This window comes from Leuresthes tenuis, unplaced genomic scaffold, assembly GCF_036924035.1.
Source record: "Leuresthes tenuis unplaced genomic scaffold, fLeuTen1.0.hap1 SCAF_15, whole genome shotgun sequence".
In the NCBI taxonomy this organism is placed as follows: Eukaryota; Metazoa; Chordata; class Actinopteri; order Atheriniformes; family Atherinopsidae; genus Leuresthes; species Leuresthes tenuis.
In genome coordinates this window covers 22,461,496-22,480,749 of record NW_027325369.1, presented here as the reverse complement: position 1 = coordinate 22,480,749, position 19,254 = coordinate 22,461,496, and the positions used below count along the sequence as shown (strand labels likewise).

At 43.0% G+C, this 19,254-nt stretch overlaps 3 protein-coding genes across 3 annotated transcripts; 2 read left to right on the top strand and 1 right to left on the bottom strand.

The window, feature by feature from the left end:
* Nucleotides 1-219: 219 nt before the first annotated feature.
* LOC140270799 (serine protease HTRA2, mitochondrial-like) lies at nt 220-4,302 on the bottom strand. The gene is made up of 8 exons (XM_072366016.1): nt 3,643-4,302; nt 2,724-2,928; nt 1,838-2,032; nt 1,666-1,698; nt 1,076-1,184; nt 891-960; nt 709-804; nt 220-495 (listed from the first exon to the last, which is right to left on the bottom strand). The coding sequence occupies exons 1-8, from the start codon at nt 4,089-4,091 to the stop codon at nt 330-332; spliced, it is 1,323 nt and encodes a 440-aa protein (XP_072222117.1). The 5' UTR covers nt 4,092-4,302; the 3' UTR covers nt 220-329.
* A 1,220-nt stretch (nt 4,303-5,522) lies between these two features.
* On the top strand, nt 5,523-11,689 carry mis18bp1 (MIS18 binding protein 1). The gene is made up of 16 exons (XM_072364803.1): nt 5,523-6,475; nt 6,552-6,683; nt 6,787-7,088; nt 7,442-7,515; nt 7,605-7,726; nt 7,830-7,922; nt 7,997-8,110; nt 8,201-8,358; nt 8,460-8,529; nt 8,610-9,363; nt 9,451-9,629; nt 9,870-10,009; nt 10,116-10,258; nt 10,347-10,434; nt 10,523-10,577; nt 11,161-11,689. The coding sequence occupies exons 1-16, from the start codon at nt 5,620-5,622 to the stop codon at nt 11,256-11,258; spliced, it is 3,378 nt and encodes a 1,125-aa protein (XP_072220904.1). The 5' UTR covers nt 5,523-5,619; the 3' UTR covers nt 11,259-11,689.
* A 1,274-nt stretch (nt 11,690-12,963) lies between these two features.
* Nucleotides 12,964-18,844, top strand: tpp1 (tripeptidyl peptidase I). Its single transcript, XM_072366015.1, has 13 exons — nt 12,964-13,018; nt 13,433-13,507; nt 13,876-14,015; nt 14,154-14,304; nt 14,668-14,789; nt 14,888-15,057; nt 15,192-15,390; nt 15,797-15,985; nt 16,563-16,635; nt 16,743-16,863; nt 17,019-17,180; nt 17,465-17,590; nt 17,742-18,844. The coding sequence occupies exons 1-13, from the start codon at nt 13,008-13,010 to the stop codon at nt 17,880-17,882; spliced, it is 1,680 nt and encodes a 559-aa protein (XP_072222116.1). The 5' UTR covers nt 12,964-13,007; the 3' UTR covers nt 17,883-18,844.
* The last annotated feature ends 410 nt before the right edge of the window (nt 18,845-19,254 follow it).

The window sequence follows — 19,254 nt, the reverse complement described above, 5'->3', positions numbered from 1 at the left end:
GCCGTCTGTGGATTAATTGAGCAGAGGTAGAAATCACAGAAAAAGAGATTTGGCAGATATTTGATGTTTCAAACAGTTTGAGAAATGTTATTTGTAGTTTTGAATCTAAAGACTGCTCCACTCAAATGTTTAAAAAAAAGTCATCGTTTAACAGGTAAAACATAGTAGAAGTACTTGCATCGCAGCTTGATGATTACAAAAGTAATCAAATACCCAGAAAAACTAAACCAAACACATTTATTTGACCACAGTCGCCATTAAGTTTTACAGTTTTCATGAACTAACCACGGAGTCATCAGTCCAGAACGCTGGCATGAAGTCATGTCATTTTACTCTATGTATTCAGGCGTCACTTGAAGTTGAAGCAACTCGTTTCCCCTCCGCACCATCATGGTGATGTTGTTGCTGCTGCGGACAGCCTTGTAGATTTCCTCAGAGGTGTTTACCTTGACCCCGTTAATCTCCACCACAATGTCCCCTGGAAGCATGCCAGCTCTGAAAACAATTATGTTTACAACGTGAATAGAAGCAGTTCACACGCAGTCACTATTCTGCATCATTTCCTCACATCAGTGGAACACAGGTTTCCTGCAGAAAATAAAAGCTTCATCGAATACTGCTGATGAAGATAAAGGTAAAGCACATAACCTCAACAGTGTGAAACAAGACTGGGTCCAACTTAAAGTGACAGTAACCTGCGCTGCTTACCTGTTGGCCGGGGAGCCCATGATGACTCTGTGAATCAGGATGCCGTGCGCCACATTAGGAAAGGACGAGTCTCTCAACTTCAACTCTTCAATAATGCTTAAAGAGGCCAAATAGAAAACCCAGATGGTTTTAGATGCGACAGTGTGCCCCAGCAGAAACTATCCCGATTGTGAGGCGTTTACCTGGGTGTCAGCGTCAGCATCATAACACCAATGTAGCGAGGTTTTGTTCCCGACTCAGTAAACCAAGAACCTTAAGAGAAGGACAAGAGTGAGAGTAAATATATCTAATTGTTTTGGTTTATTTTTTTAATTTAAAACAGCTGCACAGGGGGTGTGACGTGTGGCTTCTGAGTATTTGTTCTTACTCTTTTTTTTGGCGGCTTGATCAAGAAAAGATCTCACGCAATCCGCCGGAATTGCGAATGAGATTCCCGCGGTGACTTTCATGGTGTTGATGCCGATCACTTCGCCATCCTAATGAAAATGAAGGCATGAATAACTTGTGACAGCAGGACAAATAGGCTGTGCCAATGCATTGTGTGGCTTCAGGTTATCAAAGAAAGAGAATTAGGATTCAACAGAGTTACATTTTCATCTCATCACACTAAACGTTTGTATCCCCATTTTTTGATCCAGACACGAAAATAGAATCTACTGTGGCAGGAAAAAAAAGGAGACGAAACCTTTCTTTCACATCTGCATTTACGTGTACATTTGACTGTGAGCTGAACCGAAGCAGGTGTGTGAGGAAGAGTAGTTTGATACCCTCTCAGCACACTGAGCAGCTCTGATCTACCATCAAAGGACAACTGTGTGGAGATAAGATCACTTTTTTTTTTATAGCCCACTTAATGTAGGAAAACTGTGTAATTCACATACTTTCTTTTCATTTTACAGTACCAATATACATGCACAGGTGAGTGTGATGAATCCTGAAACAGGAACCGTGACTCACCAGATTAATCAGTGGACCTCCAGAATTTCCAAACTGCAAAACAAACGAGTCAAATGTGACGTGAAGACACTTACAACAACACACCTGGGTCACGGTCAAATCTGCTGCAGGTCATTTACACGGAGCAAACACATCAACTAAAGACAAAAGACATTCTAGCAAACATGCTTACATCAATGGTTGCATCTGTCTGTATGTACTCCATGTTTGTGTTGGACAGGCCCAGCTCCTTACTGCCTCTCTGCACTGAGCTGATGATCCCTGACGTGATTGTATTTCGTAGAGAAAACGGGCTTCCCATGGCAACCACGAACTCTCCTTGTCGAACTTCAGACGACTGACCGAGTGTGAGCGTTGGTAAAGGGTTCTGTATATCAGGAGAGGAAAAACAAAAGTCAAAAAGCAGTTGAACTAATCCTCTGCTCGGCTTTTCTTTGGTTGCTCTGACCTGATGTGTCAAACTCAAACACAGGTACAGCTCAAAGAATTAGAAAATCGTGAAAAAGTTCAACATTTTTTGTCACACATGACAGAAAGTGAAACTTATATAGATTCATTACACACAAAGTGAAATATTTCAAGCCTTTATTTCTTGTAATATTACCGATTGTGGCTTACAGATGAATGAAAACCCCAAATTCCACGTCTCAGAAAATTATCTTGAGGGGCCAGATTTGGACACCTATGCTGTAAAGCTCCATCGTACAATAGAGATGTTTGGTCAGACCGAGTTTCTTCTGCAGAATTTCTGGTCTCGATCATGAAAACGTGACAAGAGTTTTTGTGAGCCTCATTCACCAGACAGTGTGACTCACAGTCTCACAGAACATTCATTCATTAGTATTCTATAACCACTTTATCCCAAAAAAAGGGTTGCAGAGTGGCTGGAGCCCGTCTCTGCTCTGACCGAGTAGAACTAATAAACTTAAAATCAAGTTTGGTGGTCTTATCCTCCTTGAGAAGATACACAGCACAGTTCTGAGATGCACCACTGAACAGCATGCAATGCAACTGCTGATAGAAAAAGAAACATTATTCCTTCATAGTTTGTAGCTCACCTTCGCAGAGATCTTGATTGTGGCGATGTCTGCCACAGGATCGACATCCTGCACCGTGGCGTTGTAAGTGTCTCCATTGGTGAGCTTCACACGCACGCCTCTCTTGTTTGCCACAACGTGAGCGTTGGTGACAATGAGACCGTCACTGCTGATGATGAAACCAGAGCCATTTGACACTGGGACTTCTCTTCCTGAAAATGGATGCCTGTAAAACAGCCAAAGCATCTGATATCACTTCAACTGAAAGCGACACTCATCATTGGGACAGTTTTCCCCGAAAGGAGAACAGAAACATTATTTTGACAACAAACAAGACACTAAAAGGCAAAAAGGGATCTTGTTCACGTACTGAAAGGGCGTATATGACCTTAACCTGATCACCAAAAAACAGTGATTTGTGGTCAAGTCTGGCTCACAGCTGAATCTCTTTACTTTAGAAAGCTGAATTATTTGATCAATCTTTCAAAAGGTTACATTTTGATAACCTGCGTTACATTAAGTATATGCATAAAGAATTACAAAAAGTATCATTAATCAAACTACACACAAAAGCGCTTCTTTTCAATCCCATTAAACACTTCAGGTGTTTCAGTTTCCTATAAGACGGACAAATTAGTGAGATGTGTAACTAAAGATGGACCTTTGTCACGTTTCAGTGTCTGATTATCCATCTGTATGCAACATTCTGCTTTCAAACTGATTACTCGGTATTATATAATTATATATATTGATATATCTGTCAATGCAACCAAAGCAGCACTTTCAACTTAAAATACCCTTTGCTGATAACAGTACTTGCATTATTGGGTTGGGTTTTTTTTTCATTTACAAAGATGTAGAAGTAGTTTTACTGAAGCAAAGGACATACATAGTTCTTCTACTTTAGTCATATGTTAGCTCTGACCTCTGGTCGACTCACCTGCCTAAGATTTCAATGTACACAACGGCCGGAGTGGACTTCTCAACAACATCAGCTATAAAGTTGTATTTAAAGCGCGGGCTGTCAGGTTTAAAGGGAGAGGCACACTGAGCCGATTGCAGAATGAGTTCAAGAAACCTCCTCGAGACTTTTACGTCCCCTTGTTCCTCCTTTTGACTGTTCAGAAGCGCCGCACCGCAGAGCCCCAAACCCACCGACACCGACTTAAACAAAGCGGAGCTGCTGCTTTCCCGACCACCTCTTCTGTCCCCCACAGGAGTTCCTCTGTCCAGGCTTGTGCTTCCCTCTGGTCCTCCGGGTTTACATATCACAACAGAGGAGATCCGACTTACTGCCCTCTCTGTCGAAGTGTTACATCCACGACTCTGACATCGAGCGTGTGTTCTTAATGCTGACAGAAAACATCTCCTGACAGCAGTTGCTGCCATGTTGCATCACACAGTCCCACCTTAACAGGAGTTTAGAACCAGTAGGATAACTCTTTATATCCAATTATATTAATAGTCATAACAGTCTGTCGTATCAAAGGTAATATTCGCGTCGTATACATCAATTAAAAACTAATGTCATACAAAAACTGAAAGTTGTCTTCTTGATTTGTCAAGCGTTGAAATAACAGGTCATCTAACCCGGAAATAACTTAACTGGCGCATGCGCGATACACCACTACATCCTGTTTTTTTTCGTTTGTTTTTTACTACTGCGTGCGTTACTGCTCCCTACAGGATTCAAAGTTAATTACTTCTGAAGCGTTAATCTGATAAAAAAATGACTTAATTTATTCCATATTCACAAGTTTCTGCTGTTTACACATGTGGCTGTATTTCAGTTCTATGCCTAAACTGTCTTTACACCAACTGTCCAATAGCTTCACTGTCATTTTAAAACACCCATCAGAGCTGAAAAAAATTAATTGAATAACAGGTTAATAGATAACATGAGGATTTTTGTGGGCGGTAACAGAGATCTGTTTCCAGGATCTGCAGGAGCCTCGCTTCCAGAATGGATGTAGGGAGCCAACATCTTTAGATCCAAGTCCTGCACTGACTGAAGTGGACAACATAAGTTCCATCAATCAGAATATTGACAAATCTGGGTTGTGATACATTAACGATGAACTCCTGTAATCCTGAATAGGATGAGACAGGTGTGAAAAATAATATAATAATGACTGACGTTATTTAAATACAGTAAAATGTGCAGAGCCCCTTGGGACACTCGCCTGTGTGTTGAAGGGGATTTTGGACTCTGTGTCCAATGGCAAACAGCTTTTTCCACCAAGTTTAGTGTGGAATCTGAATTAATATCTGAAACGAAAAGGGAGAGGTCTCTCGGCTGATAGCAAGAGAAGTTGAAGGTCATTTAATTTTCAATAGACTTGCAGTTTAAACAAATAAATATTTAAACATCTTCATTAAAAGTTCTTAGCTCTCTCATACTGAGATAACTGTTATGGTGCACCCTTTCATGAACCATATCCACTCTTTGTAGAGTTTATACAAATATTATTATCTATTATTCAGTGCTTATTATATGCTGGCAGTGTCGAATTATCAATCCATGTGACTTGGGATGAGCGTCTGCATATATCCCCTGACCGAGAATCGAACTCATGACAACCAGTACACCATCTGTGGTGATGGTCCAATAGTTCCAGAACCGAACTCCTGACCTTCTGTACCGGGGGCGGCGGTACCAGTACGCCAACCTACCAGCTGTAACCGAACTGTGCTGCTTCTTTCTTTTCTTCTACCTCCGCCTCAATCTCGGCGCTACTGAGCTACTTTACCAACTGCCAACAAACCTAAACGAAGAAGACAAACGGTAGTGACGTTTTATTTTGGAAGAACGTCACAGGATTCCAGCCAAAGGCGGCTGTGATGAGAATTTTGAAAATTGCGGGCTAGCTAGCTAGCTAGCTGCTAGACTTAAGTCTCTTAAGTCTATATCCAGACCATGGAGTTATATAATCCATCACAACACACAAATCCACGCTTCCAATCACCTGCCAAGGTGTTTGCGAAGCTTAAATCCAAAGTGATAAAGGAAGCGTTGTGCACAAAAGAGGGATTTTCTACAGGAAAGGATCCGCTGTGTAACGTTAGAGAAAAACACGAAGCAGCATTTAACTCGCCCGGGAAGAAAGCAGCGAACACCTGGAAGACCACCGACCTTAAAGAGGGTCGAAGGTTTGGTTCCTACCGCAATGAAGCGCAAGCGCTCACATTATCGCCCATATCGAGTCCTCAAAAAACCTTCGATTATACCGGTTCAGCCATCAGCAGCAAACCACTGGAGGAGACATCTTCAGGTACAGAAACGATACGTGAATATACACAAGGAAACGGAGCTTTTCTCGAGTCAGCAGCTGTACCTAATCCCCTCTCTGTGGTCAACAGAGATCAGACTGACAACGTGACGCCTCATATTAGAGAATCTGACGGTTTTCATGTGTCTGGCAGGACTCCAGGGAAGATTCGTCCAATAGAAAACTATGAAAAGAGTGTGTTTAACACAAAGTGTGCTCCTGTCATCAATCTTGTGTCTCCTGCCAACGTGCTTTCCCCCATGAGGAAGAGGCTGAGGAAGAGGAAATGGGAGCAGCAGGAGTTTAAAGTCAGTGGAACCACAGAGGAGAGCTGTGTGGGCATCAGTCCACCACAAGAAAGAGAAACCTCTGCTTTTATTGAGGATTACACCCACAACAACGCTCTCAGGAGAGATTTAGCTCACGTTAGAGGATTCTCTGTTGACCCATCAGAGAAGCACCATGAACCCATGTTCTCACCACCAAGATCTCAGATCAATAAACGTGAGTCGTCGCCACATTTCTCGTGCTCGTGTCACCATTTTGAAGGAAAAACTGACATGTTTCTTTCCACGTTCAGGTTGCACTGTTATTATGGAGCGATGCCCTACGATGTCCCCGGCCAAAATGTTTGCCCTCATGAAGGAAAGGGAAGGCAAAAGGGCACAGCAGGACGTCCACGACTGCAGCAGAAGGGACCTCGTAGGTCGTGGTGAGTGAAGCCAGCAAAAGCAGAAAGTTTTGGGGTGTATTTTTGTTTTTGGTGTTATGCTGGACAAATAGGGCTTTGTTCGTGATGCATCTCTTCCCCACAGGGAACCCACATCAGTCCAGGGACACTTCCGTCTCCACAGCTCACAGTGTGGGTGAGATGGGGGATGTCGCCTCGAGAAGGGCTCCAGAGAAGGTGTGTCCTGCTCACCAGAGCAGAGCGGACTCAGTGGACAGCTCGTCTGACACCGATCGCTCCGAGGATGCCCGGAACCTGGCTGCGCCGCCACAGCCCATTCTGCTGGAAGACCCACTCGTGCTCAATTCTCCACAAATCTCTATACCGAAGACGCGTCAGGCTGTGTTTAAGCGCAATCCCTGGCCCAAGCAAAAGAAATTCCCAGTCGTGAGTAGAAATACCAACAAAACAAAATCCCTGAATGAAACACCACAGCACTGGTTGGCTCTGGGATTTTGGACCGTTTTGCATCCATAATGTCTCTTCTTTCAAAGGGTCACAAGTGATAATATTGTGACATTTCTACTTTGTGCTAGGAGTTTTTTAAAATTCTTTTAATGTGTTCATGTTCAAATGACAAGATGGGGTAAATAAACTTGTGAACATGTTTTTTTTTTTTTCAATATTTTCCATCTACAGAAGACAAAGAAAAGCACATTTTTCAGTGTACACATGAAAAAACTGTTTACATTAACTGGATGCACTTGAGACAACTTCTTTTTTTTTTTTCCTTTTGGCAGGAGAATGTGATTTATCTCAAAAAGTGGTTCCTGAGGAAGAATCAGAAGGGCCTGTTTGTTGATGGAATCCACAGGTAAGGAAGTACGACCTTTTGGACCTCTTTCAGACTTTGTGTGGTGTTGTGTTAACCCTGGTGATTTTGTATATGTCTCCACCCCCCAGGGAAGACAACATACCATGGAACAGCAACATTATTGTGGAAAGAGTTTCCAGCTCTGTGCTGAAGACGGTCTCTGGTAGAGTCTACATCTTGGTCGGGAAGATGAAGAAGGATCTTGCCTCTGGTAAGCTTGCCCACAATGCTTCACTGTGGAATAAAGAAATAAAGAACAAACTCGTTTCAAATGGACTCATGCTCTTTCATCTATATCTCATGTTTACTTTCAGATTTTCCAAAGTGGCTTTTGAAAAAGTTTGTCAGTGGGTTCCCTGTTAACTGGAAGGCCCTTTATGAGCGGTTTCTGTTGGAGTCAAAAGAGTGAGTCTTTATTTCACAGCCGTGCTCCTACGGACAAAAGAATGGCTTTGAGGGAAGCTTTAATTTCAGTGAAGAGCTGAAATTTTCTTTTGTTTCAGTAGCGGAGCAGAGACGGTTAAAGAAAGGAGACGTATCACAGAGAAGACGAATCCCGAGGCTTCTTCCATCAACCAAAAGTCCTTTATAACACGTAAGTACAATAAAAGAAAGTTACCAGCCTCGCGGGGCGTTAAGGACACACTTTTTTGCTGTCTGGTATTGACTTTCTCATCTTCTCCAGCTAAATCCCATCCTCCCACCTGCTCCTCCTCCTCCACAAAAGTGTCTCGAAGTGGTCGAGTCATCAAGCCACCTCTGGCGTATTGGAAAGGAGGGAGAGTTATTCTCGATGCACAGATGAATGTCACCATCCACGAATGCTACGATGTCTCCAAGTCTGTAAGCAGCTGATGATGGGACGACTCGGGTCACATAACGGAGCGAGGCCAATTATTTTTGTCCGTGATCAAACATGTGATATTCATTTCTATTTTTCACAGGAGGTCTCTACATTGGTTTCTCCCAGGATGTCACAGAAGTCCATTCGTGTGTTCCTGCCCTGCAGCGAGGGTAAACCCGTCTGGAGAATTGTAGTTTTAGCTCTGAGACGAGTTACAAGTTTCATGACTAACTGCTGTCTGTACTCCCAGGTCGGAAGCAAAGCGAATCAGCCACCAAGGAAGGGGCATCGGCACCAGTGAGGATGGTCAAGGCACTCCGTAAGCGGGAGACAGCTAAGCTTAACCCCGAGCAAAAGCCCACTCATTTTATCACATCTGCCGTGGAGATGCTTAGCAGCCCTGAGCAGTGGTGTGATGGAATAACAAGGTCCAGCCAAAGGCATACACGCTCTACAAGAAGAGGATCGTATGTGGACGCTGCCCCACAAAAGCAAAGTGAACCTGGAAGGTCTTCAGCACAGAGGTCAAAACAAGAGACGCGAGACACCAGCAGGCCTTCAACAAGAGCATCGGGGAGAAAACGAACCGCCACCAATCCCACTGAATCTCCTCCGGTTAATGATCAGACAACCGCACATCTGTCATCTGGCGATGAACTGTTCCGTAAGAAAGAGAGACGAGACAAAAGTGTGCGCAGAAAGAAAGGTGGGAAGGTTCAGAACAAGTCGCAGCCGGACCACAAGCCTTCACCGAACCAGTCGTCGGAGTCCTCTCAGGAGGGCTGGAAAGCACAGAGAAAGAGAGCCGTCGTAACAAGGAATTGTGCTGAGGCACAAACAAATCACAAAGAGCGCAAGAGCACTGAAACATCACCGCCAGCGAAGCCATTGCTCAAGTTGAAACAGTCCAACAAGAGAGACCAAGCAAACAAAGGCAACACAGTCACTCCACGAGAGCAAGATGGAGATGACTGGACAGAGGCGGAGCTTCTGAAGCTACAAGAGTAAGTTTTGCGTTCTCACAGATGAGGAAATTGCTTTATCCTTACATCACAGGCTTATATTTTTGTCATTTTGCCTCCGTTTTCCAGGGCTGTGTCCTATTTTCCTAAGCACATCATAGGTTACTGGGATAAAGTAGCAAGGGTGGTTGGAAGCCGTTCCGCAGAAGAGTGCCACAACCAGCACACGTCTCAGGGAGCATCCCAGACCCCTGCTAAGAAAGCCAAGAGCCGCAGAAAAGAAAAAGCGGAAGAACCTAAACTTCCAGGTAAACACGTATTCCTGTTTGGGATGCAGATCGTGCTGAGAGCTTTGGTCTGATTCTACATAAACTGAGAAGAAGCCAGATTAAAGAGGATAGAAATCAAGTCTGCAGTCTTCCAAATTGAGGAAAAACGATTTATTCGAACACTTACAAGTTAACACTGTCTGTCTGGGACTTATGTTTGTAAGTTTTTATGAATGAAATCAGTGGTGGTTTGATCTTAGAGGCTGTGATCCTGTGTAGTTGCAGAGCGTCCTGTGATATCCGCCCGGGCGGGAACTTTGAAGCGAAAGCAGCAGGTGCGACAGTTCCTGGAGACGCTGCCCAGAGAAGATGTTGACGATGCTTTCAGCTCCACGTACATGCAGAACAAACGCTGCGAGGTTCGTCTCCCTCAGTCTGCCTTCTTGCAAAGTTTTCACGGAGCAATTGTGACATTCTACAACTCGACGGGCTAACTGTTTGTCCTCCGTCTCCCTGGATGTGCAGATCCCCTCCTTGTGTCCGAGTGACGATCATGACTTTCAGCTGTCGGACCTGGAACCGGAGACCCCGAAGTCGTCATGTTTCCCCGAGGTGAAGACTCCTCAGTGTCTGCACATCACCCCCGGGATGATGGGCTCTCCAAACGCGTAAGAGCTGGACTTCCTCAGTCTGACATGTAATGACACCCAGCAGAGAAAGGACTGCACGGCTGACTTATTTTTCTTTATTTTAAAGAAATGATGACGACAAATACGTCTATCAGCTGCAGAAGAGAATGAAGAAGAACCAGTTTCAAGTCTGCAAGAACTCATCTTCTTCAAAGGTACTGACCTCAGGAGAGATTGGGATTCAGGATTTTTCTTTTCTTTTTGCTGTATCGTTAAAACACCTTCTTCCTCCGTGTCTTTCAGAGGTTCACACCCACTCCATCAGTGAAACGAACGATGAGAAGAGGCATCAACACAGGTTGGTGGATATTGGCAACCCTTTTGAACGCGACACGGTTTCCTCAGTAATAAACAGCAGAACTGTCAGTGTTTCGACAAAATGTTGAGGTGTCTGAAAAGTAATATTTACAGTAAGTAAATATACAGCAACATGTCTGAATCTGATATTGCTTTTTGTATCAAAGAAATATGAAAAACTTGCAATATTTAAAAGGCTGTTAAATGATGGTTAAATGATTAATTATCAGCATGGTTTGTTTACTAAAAAAGTTTTTAAGGATTCTAAAATAGTACTTCTTTGGGAAATAAAAAGTAAAAACAGCTTTTTAAACTCTGAAATGAAATTTTAACTCGACGTGGAAGTTTAATTTCTAATGTAGGACCAAATAACCTCTAAATGATAGAAGTATAGCAACACTACAAAGAACTTATAATTAGTTTTACTCGAGAACATCCACGAGCTGTTTAGGGGCAATTTCTTTCTTGTGGTTCTGTGCAAAATAACTTATTTTGAGTCGAGCTGAAAGATTTTGAAAGGTGCTGCACAAATGATGTGATCAAATCTTAACGCTTCAACCTGCCGCTCTCCTTTACCCCCACAGAAAATGACACCTTTGTCGTCTGGGAGATGTTCCCAGGAAACGATGGAGCGCCGTCTGATAGCGAAGAGGAAGAGGACTTCTACTTCTCAGATGACTGACTGGAGTCATGAGCTTTTTGAATAACTGAAATCATTAACACGAATCACAAATCTCTCAGAACGGGTTAGAGGTGTGACTCTTTATCCTCTTTCACTCGTCAAATGCACCGATAGGATGGCAGTTTTAACACATTTGACTGGTTGCAAAGTGAAAAATCTTTTAATCTGATGTGGACTTTTTCCCCCGACTTCCATCAGCTCCCTGTAAATATAGTTTTTGTTCTAAGTCCTTAATCCAGGATCAGTTGTAATTATCTTTTTAATAAACCTTTTTTCCTACCCCCCTTTAAAGGCTGATTGTGTGTATTGATTTGTAAAATGGTGACATTTCTTTACTCTGGACCAGAACTACTATGGATCCTGAGCACAGCATGAATACACCTTTAGAAAGAACCGAGGAGAACTGTCACCTGCACTTATTTGAATGTGTGAGAGATAGTAAAGAAAACTTTACTATGTCGTAATCTACTACCTGGAGCTAACTTGTCTCTTATTAGGCAGTGTAATTTGGCCACGATGCCACCCTTTAGTTAGCAGAAGATGATGACATTCGAAGTATATGTTCTCATATTTACATCTCAGATACGGCATTTGTTTTGTGCCTTTGAAAATAAACTTGTGATTCACACTTGCTTATTTCTGAAATGTCAGCCACAATCTTTGTGCAACTGCTGTTCGGACTGATAGCCTCACACTTTTACTGGATATAAATTGCAGTTTTTCAAAATCCTGTTTTTACGCGGGATGTGCAAGCAGGGGGGGGAAATAATAAGGTGAGCGTGCCTCAAACTGGGGTTACTTTTATTCATTTTTCATCACCTCTAACACGCTGCTCCATCTTTTCATTTGCCTAAAAGGGAAACAGCCATTCGAAGCAGGCGCTTGAGAGGCAAATGGTAAAAGATATTTTTGAATGAGACTCTAAAGCCTTGCCGCACTGGGGTTTCTTTTTTAAAAAAAATCCAGAAACAAGGCTTTGGTGTCAGATTTGAACACTGCCAGTAACTAGAGTGTAACAGCAGTTTTACTGAATCTGTGCTGGATTGATACTATGAGGCAGAGGCGGAAGTTATGGTCCCGTGACTGGCGCAAATGTCAAAGGATATACTGACCACAGCGAGAGATATATTGTACATAAATACACGATCGAAGCTGAGAGCAAAAAGTTGATTGTACAAAAAATTCAGGGGGTACACAAACAAAAACTGGAAGTTTACAAAAGAAAAACTCGATTTAAAATGCGTTTTAACTTAAAAACTTGTGTTTGCATCTGGGGTATAAACCTAAGACTTTCTTCCAAATAATACAGTGTAATGAACAACTTGTAACAACGTAATTGTCTTGAAAAAACGCGCGAAAAAAAGGTATCTTTGACCAAGTTGTAAGGTTGTAGTTAATAATAATTATTGATAGTTAGCCATTTCTTTTTTGTTGACGGAGGTTAATGTATGAGGTCGTCATACCACTATAAGACTGGCGCAAAAGGCTTCCTGTTAAAATAAAAAAATGTGTTTTATCACAACCACACTCGACCCAAAGTCATAAATACGTCGGAGCCACATGACATTTCAACGAGAGGAACCGTGTTGCATTCACAGCACAGAAAACATTAATTTTTCGGATAGAAATGCGTGTGTGTTACAGCTGAGGTGTTGGTCACGTGAAAAGATGTCACGTGACTCCGGCGTTTACTGTATAACACCCGTTCACTACAGACACAAGAGGACTAAAGAGGCACGCGAGGACACCATGCACACGCTGTGAGTGCTGGAAATAAGTTCAAACTTTCCAATCTTCGTAACGTAACTCGTAGGGAAATCATTCGGGCGTCGTTAGACCTTTGGGCGCCGTTAGTTTTTCTTTGGCAGGTTTTAATGGGATGACCCTTCATAGATAGGTGCTGCTAACATTGAAGTGCTAATGTGACGTTAAAGGTCCCGTGAAACAAAACGTCTTAGAGAAAGCTTGTGAGCGTGTGTTAAACAGCGCGTTTGCTTCACATGCGACCTACTTAGCTCTCACAATGAGACTTAGGAGAGCGTTTGATAAGATGACTCTGAAATAAAGCCACTCGCTTTGCTGCTTTGGGAGTGTTTTCTTAAAACTTACGGGTGTCAATGGTTTGAAATTCTGGTTTCCAAGCGTCAGTCATTTTTGTTGTTTCTCTCCAACAGACTGTCCTTCTCCATCCTCCTGTTGTTCAGCTCCTTGGCCCGGAGTGGATATCTGGAATACGACCAAGATGTTTTGTAAGCGGCATTTTAAAGCTATTTTCTTACGATATTATTTGTTCTCCGTCCTGTGTGCATTTTCACAGACTCGCTTTTTCTGCTGAGTGTAACTGTCCAGTTTTGTAGTAAACATCTATAACCAAATAGGAAATATCTGCATCAAAATTCTTGGATAAGGGGGCTGCAGGATGATTTCTAACAATGAAAAACAATACATTAAAGGCTGGTTTTAAAAAGCTTTAACAGGACATAATGACTGATGAACATTTTGACACTTTCATCAACTCAAGGTTGTAAAAAAAAGCCATATTTCTTTTGTGTTTCTGAAGGGCTCAGCTTACTTGTGTGTTATAGGATTACTACACGTTTCCCTGCTTTTTCTCCAGGATACCAAAGGACTGGAGCCACGTCGGCCGGGTCGGCCCGTCAGAGGAGCTGGAGCTGACCTTGGCTCTGAAGCAGCAGAACGTTCAGCTGCTGGAGGAAACGCTCAGGATGGCGTCGGATCCTGATTCAGCGCAGTATGGTGGGGCTCTGGCTGTATTAAGCAATAACAGACACATACACACGTTGAATCTAATTGTATTATTACTTACAAGTTAAATTCTTAGACCTTTTTCTTGGCTACAGACTGAGTTACAGAGGCTTGTTTTGTCCTCCACAGGTAAATATCTCAGCCTGGAGGAAGTCGCTTCTCTTGTGCGTCCATCTGAACTCACCCAGAAAGTGGTGCGTCGATGGCTGCAGAGCCACGGGGTTTCAAACTGCCTGACTGTTCACACTCAGGACTTTTTACAGTGCACCATGACTGCAGAGTAAGCGAATCTTTTTTTGGGTTACGCTTGTTCTGCTTACTCGACTCACCTGGAGTTGACACAGATGAGGCTTACAGTTACTTTTAATACGTTGGTTCCACAAACATAAATCTTGTGACATAGTTCCTCTTTATGTGGTTATAAAAATCGCATTATGCTGCAGTCTTCTAAGTTCAGAAATCTAGGTCATAGTTGCTGCAAAACCAAAAAAAAAAGTCTGTGCAAGGATATTTAAATGGAACTTTATGGGAGTTTCAGTGCTTCAGTTTATTTCGACTCACACATGTGGAATTGCTTATATTTTTCTGATGGCAACATGGAAGTGAATTTGTCAACATCAAGGCTGCTGTTTCTTGTTTAAAGGGCTGCAGAGAGTCTACTTCCAGGAAGTAGGTTCCACCGTTACATCAGAGATGGCTGCTCTTTGGTGAGGTCTTCAGCCCCGTACTCTGTTCATGGCGATGTTCACCAGCACCTTGATTTTGGTGAGCACCTTTCCCTTAGCTGGAAGATGTGTTGATTCGGTAAATGCTGTGTATTCAGGTTAAGATCAGTTCTAACATTGATGCTTCTGCACCTGCAGTCGGAGGGCTTCATCGTCTCCCGCCGGGAGGGAAGGACTTTGACGAGAAGCGGCAGCAGTCTAAGGCAGGCCTGCACCTCGGAGTGACGCCCGCCATCCTGAGGGCTCGCTACAATCTGACAGCAGCTGATGTGGGATCAGTTCAGAACAACAGCCAGGCCGTAGCTCAAGTACGGTCCACTCGTGAGATCAATTTTTGTGATGAAACATTAGATATTACCGCTGGACATGAGAATCTGCTTTGATGCTATAATCTGACCATAACTTTGTGTACTCGTTAGCTAGCTCTGTTTTATTTTCTTAGTTCTTGGAGCAGTACTACCACCCGGCTGACTTGGCTGAATTCATGAAGATGTTTGGCGGAACTTTCCAGCATCTTTCACAAGTGGAACGAGTTGTGGGCACTCAGGGAGGAGGAAAGGCCGGTCTGGAGGCCAGTCTGGATGTAGAGTACATCATGAGCACTGGGGCGAACATTTCCACGTGGGTCTTCACTAATCCAGGTCTGTAAGAACAAGGCAGGATTTAGCTGTGTGTAAAAGCCTGCATAATCTCACAGATTTTCTCATTATATACCATTAAGAAGAGAGTATAGTCATAGCAATGGACATATCATTAGCATCGTCTGTATTTGATTAAAAAAAATACTTCAAAGAAATGCAATTATCTTCAAGTCCTCTTGATTAAAGCATTAAAGAGGTTGTGAACACAGCCACCAGCTTCAGTAATGTAAAATAGAGAATTGTTACACCCGGAGACATAAAAAGTGGTTCACGAAAGCAAGTGTTTTTGAAAGAAAGTGTTTGCAGAATATTTTAAAAAGTATTCTCACCTTGAGACCCCCTCTCTCACAAGCACACTCGTGTGTAATTTTCTCGCTTCCTCATTTCTCTTCCTGCTTGCCTCCAGGTCGTCACGAGTCCCAGGAGCCCTTCCTCCAGTGGATGGTGTTGCTCAGCAACATGTCCGACCTGCCCTGGGTTCACACCATCAGTTATGGAGACGATGAAGACAGCTTGTCCACAGCCTATATGACGCGCATCAACACAGAGTTTATGAAGGCCGGTGTCAGGGGGCTCTCGTTGCTCTTTGCCTCTGGTCAGTGTTGTCGCCAGAATTCTCCGAAATAGTTTAAACATCAAGCTGAGAGACATTCAGGCATGTGTGTTTCGGTGAAACATGACAGTTTCTGTCCCAACAAAGATTTGTTTGTGGGACAGCTCCAGTCTCTTATCTTTCCAGATTAGATTTTCTTAACAGTCACATCTTTGTGTGAGGAGGTTCTGTGATTCCTTTAGCATGCAAAGACTGTGACTCCTTATTTACGGTGAATGCCACATAATGTCTGCTGGAAGGACTTGATCGGGATTCAAAAGAATACTTCAGTGGGGGAACAGTAAGCTTTCAATTCCACGACAGCCTGAGAGTGTGCTGATTGGTTAACAAGAAGAAAAGATAGTCATGGTCTCCTTGTCAGCTGACGTGTCACTACTTTCTTTTTTTATCAGATCATGATGTCACTTGAAACCTGAATACACTGCTGCTTTTGTAAATAGAACGTAAACCTATTAACCTTCCAAAGCCTGTGACAAAACTCGAAAGGTGCCACTTTAGATATGCAGCATGATCACCTGTGACATTACTCCTAATCTCCCTGATCATATGCTATTTTCAGGTGACAGTGGGGCTGGATGCAGACACATGGGGAAAGAACAGAACTCCTTCAGGCCCAGTTTTCCAGCCTCAAGGTAGATTTCTTGCGTATGGTTGTTGGTTGGCTCATCTAAAAAGCAAAAGTTCAGTTTGTCCAAAATCATGCTTTAAAATATCCTCAAAAAGTGTCTCTCACTCCCAGCCCATATGTGACCACGGTGGGAGGAACGTCATTCAAGAACCCATTCAAAGTCACGTATGAAGTCACAGATTACATCAGCGGAGGAGGTTTCAGCAACGTCTTCAAGATGCCCGACTACCAGGTACTGATATTAGATCATCAGCTCCGTGAGATGCAGCCGTTTCTTATCCAGAGTTATCAACTATAAGGTGTTATTTTTTCCTGTTCTCATTGATACAGAGAGCAGTCGATGGAGATGACATCTGTACTTATTATTTGTATATTTGTGTTACTCAGGCCGGTGCAGTGGAGGGGTACCTGAAGAGCGTAGCAGCAACTCTCCCTCCTCAGTCATACTTCAATACCAGTGGCCGGGCCTACCCAGACATGGCTGCCCTGTCTGACAATTACTGGGTGGTCAGCAACAGAGTGCCTATCCCCTGGGTGTCTGGGACCTCGGTAAAATATATCCAACATGATTCCAATTTTATTCTAAACAACCATCCGAGTTCCGGTATTTGTTCCCATTATCAAAACAAACACCAGGCCAAGCCATGTGGCTCTATCGGAACAGAACAGAGAATGCAATTGAATTTATGTTTGAGTAAAAAAAGGAAGATGTTGCAGATGGCTAGGAGTCACAGCAGGTGGAATATTAGGCAAATAGAAGCTCAGAGTTAGCCACATTCATCAAGGAGTATTTTCAATAAGATTTACCTCTTTTCAATTGCTCTCCCCTCCAGGCATCAACCCCCGTGGTCGGAGGCATGCTCTCCCTCATCAACGGTCAGCGTATATTGAAGGGCTTGCCTGCCTTGGGCTTCCTCAACACCCGCCTCTACAAGCTCAAAGGACAGGGCCTGTTTGATGTAAGGTTGCTGTAAATCTTGCATACACACAGGGGTATTCATAGTATTGATTCGGTTTATAGCAGGGAACTGAAGAGGCATCGTTTCTAAAGACGCACTCCATATTGCAGTCCTGGTTTGGTTCTTAAATGCCACTCATTCTTGTCTTCAGGTGACTGAAGGCTGCCATCTGAGCTGCCTGGACGAGCAGGTTCAGGGGAAGGGTTTCTGTGCGGCGCCGTCGTGGGACCCGGTTACAGGCTGGGGAACGCCAAACTACCCCGCACTGCTGGCTGCCCTCTTATCTGACTAAACAGCCAGAATCCAGTAAACACGAAAACCACCCAAGTCTGCTCTGAGAGCAGGTGCTATACAAGAATCAACACTCGTTATCAGGTGTCCGACGCCAAAGGCAGGACAGCTGAATTCGCAATTTTTGCTTCTCCGTTTTATTTCAAACATGCGCTCAAGTTTGAAAAACAATCCCAATCTCAAGGAAAATCTTTGCTGCTCACCAACCCCTTTTTATCCATTTAAAATGTCTGCAACCATGGGATATGTGGTTTATTTTTGAAGACTAAACTGTTCAAATATTTTTAGGTGAGGGATGAGTTTAGGATTTTCGACGCCACACTGTCGTTGCCTCTCTCTGCATTTTTTTTCTCACAGACCTGGATCTTACCACGATAAGTATTAACAGGAATGTTACGCTCAGCCATAATCAGCAGAGTGGATGCACTTGTAGTTATACATAAACTAAGATAAATGCTGATATACATACACCAATCACCTTTTGATTTACACCACTTCTGCTTGTTTAACATAAAAAGGCAGCGCTGACTGTCAGAGGGGTAATACTGACATACTGATGCCACAAGAGACAACAGAGGGATATTTTTCCAAGTCTATTTTTGCCATGACTCAGCTGGGTTGAGCTGGAACACTTTAAAACATATCTGCAGTTTCAATAAAGCCATTGGCGTATTTTAAAGAAATCAGGAACAGACTTTGTAGCTCAACAGGATATTCGTAAGCTCGATTTAGTTTTTTTAAAATTTGGTGTGTTGCCCGTTTACTCTGCTGCCATAAACTAAATAAATGCACTGGAATGTGTGTGTGGGCCCAGAATCATTCAGCAGTTCTACCCATTAGCATTGTTGCACTTGTTTTTCTTCTTCTTCTTCTTTTTAAACTCCGTAAAATCACATGTAACGGGGGAGTGAGCGCCTGTGTTGTTTGTCTGAGCTCATTAAAGATGTTCTTTAAATTCAACAAGTCTCTTGGCGCTGTCTTGTGCGCGAGAAAAAACGTTTTTTTTATATTGACGGAAGGATGAACAACTAGCCGAAACACAGAAATGTTTCACAGCGGCATCTTTTAAAGTTAAGGCACTCAAACTTGAACTTTTGATAAAAAAAGTGTAACATCACCTCAGATAGTTTTCCCCACTATCTTAATATTTTATAAACCAAATGATTAATAAATAAATGAGAAAATTACTCAAAGAAAATGTGTATCAGCCCTGAAACTGTAGACAACCAATGAGCTGAGAGCAATGACTGAATGCAAGCTGACCTCCAGTGCACATTTCCACATGCCCTCTGGTTTCCACTTTCGTGTCACGTGTGAAAAAACAGGCAAAGCAGAAAAAAATTATCTATCCATTGTTACACAACATACCAGCT

What these genes read in the sequence shown, in the direction of transcription:
- mis18bp1 (XM_072364803.1), top strand. Translation starts at nt 5,620, where the DNA reads ATGGAGTTATATAATCCATCACAACACACAAATCCACGCTTCCAATCA. An exon ending in AAGATCTCAGATCAATAAAC is followed by an intron (nt 6,476 to 6,551) that starts GTGAGTCGTCGC and finishes TTCCACGTTCAG; the next exon opens with GTTGCACTGTTATTATGGAG. An exon ending in GAGCTTCTGAAGCTACAAGA is followed by an intron (nt 9,364 to 9,450) that starts GTAAGTTTTGCG and finishes TCCGTTTTCCAG; the next exon opens with GGCTGTGTCCTATTTTCCTA.
- tpp1 (XM_072366015.1), top strand. An exon ending in TCCTGATTCAGCGCAGTATG is followed by an intron (nt 14,016 to 14,153) that starts GTGGGGCTCTGG and finishes TGTCCTCCACAG; the next exon opens with GTAAATATCTCAGCCTGGAG. An exon ending in AAGGACAGGGCCTGTTTGAT is followed by an intron (nt 17,591 to 17,741) that starts GTAAGGTTGCTG and finishes TCTTGTCTTCAG; the next exon opens with GTGACTGAAGGCTGCCATCT.
- LOC140270799 (XM_072366016.1), bottom strand. Translation starts at nt 4,091, where the DNA reads ATGGCAGCAACTGCTGTCAGGAGATGTTTTCTGTCAGCATTAAGAACA. An exon ending in AGACAGATGCAACCATTGAT is followed by an intron (nt 1,699 to 1,837) that starts GTAAGCATGTTT and finishes TTTGTTTTGCAG; the next exon opens with TTTGGAAATTCTGGAGGTCC. An exon ending in TCAAGCCGCCAAAAAAAAGA is followed by an intron (nt 961 to 1,075) that starts GTAAGAACAAAT and finishes CCTTCTCTTAAG; the next exon opens with GTTCTTGGTTTACTGAGTCG.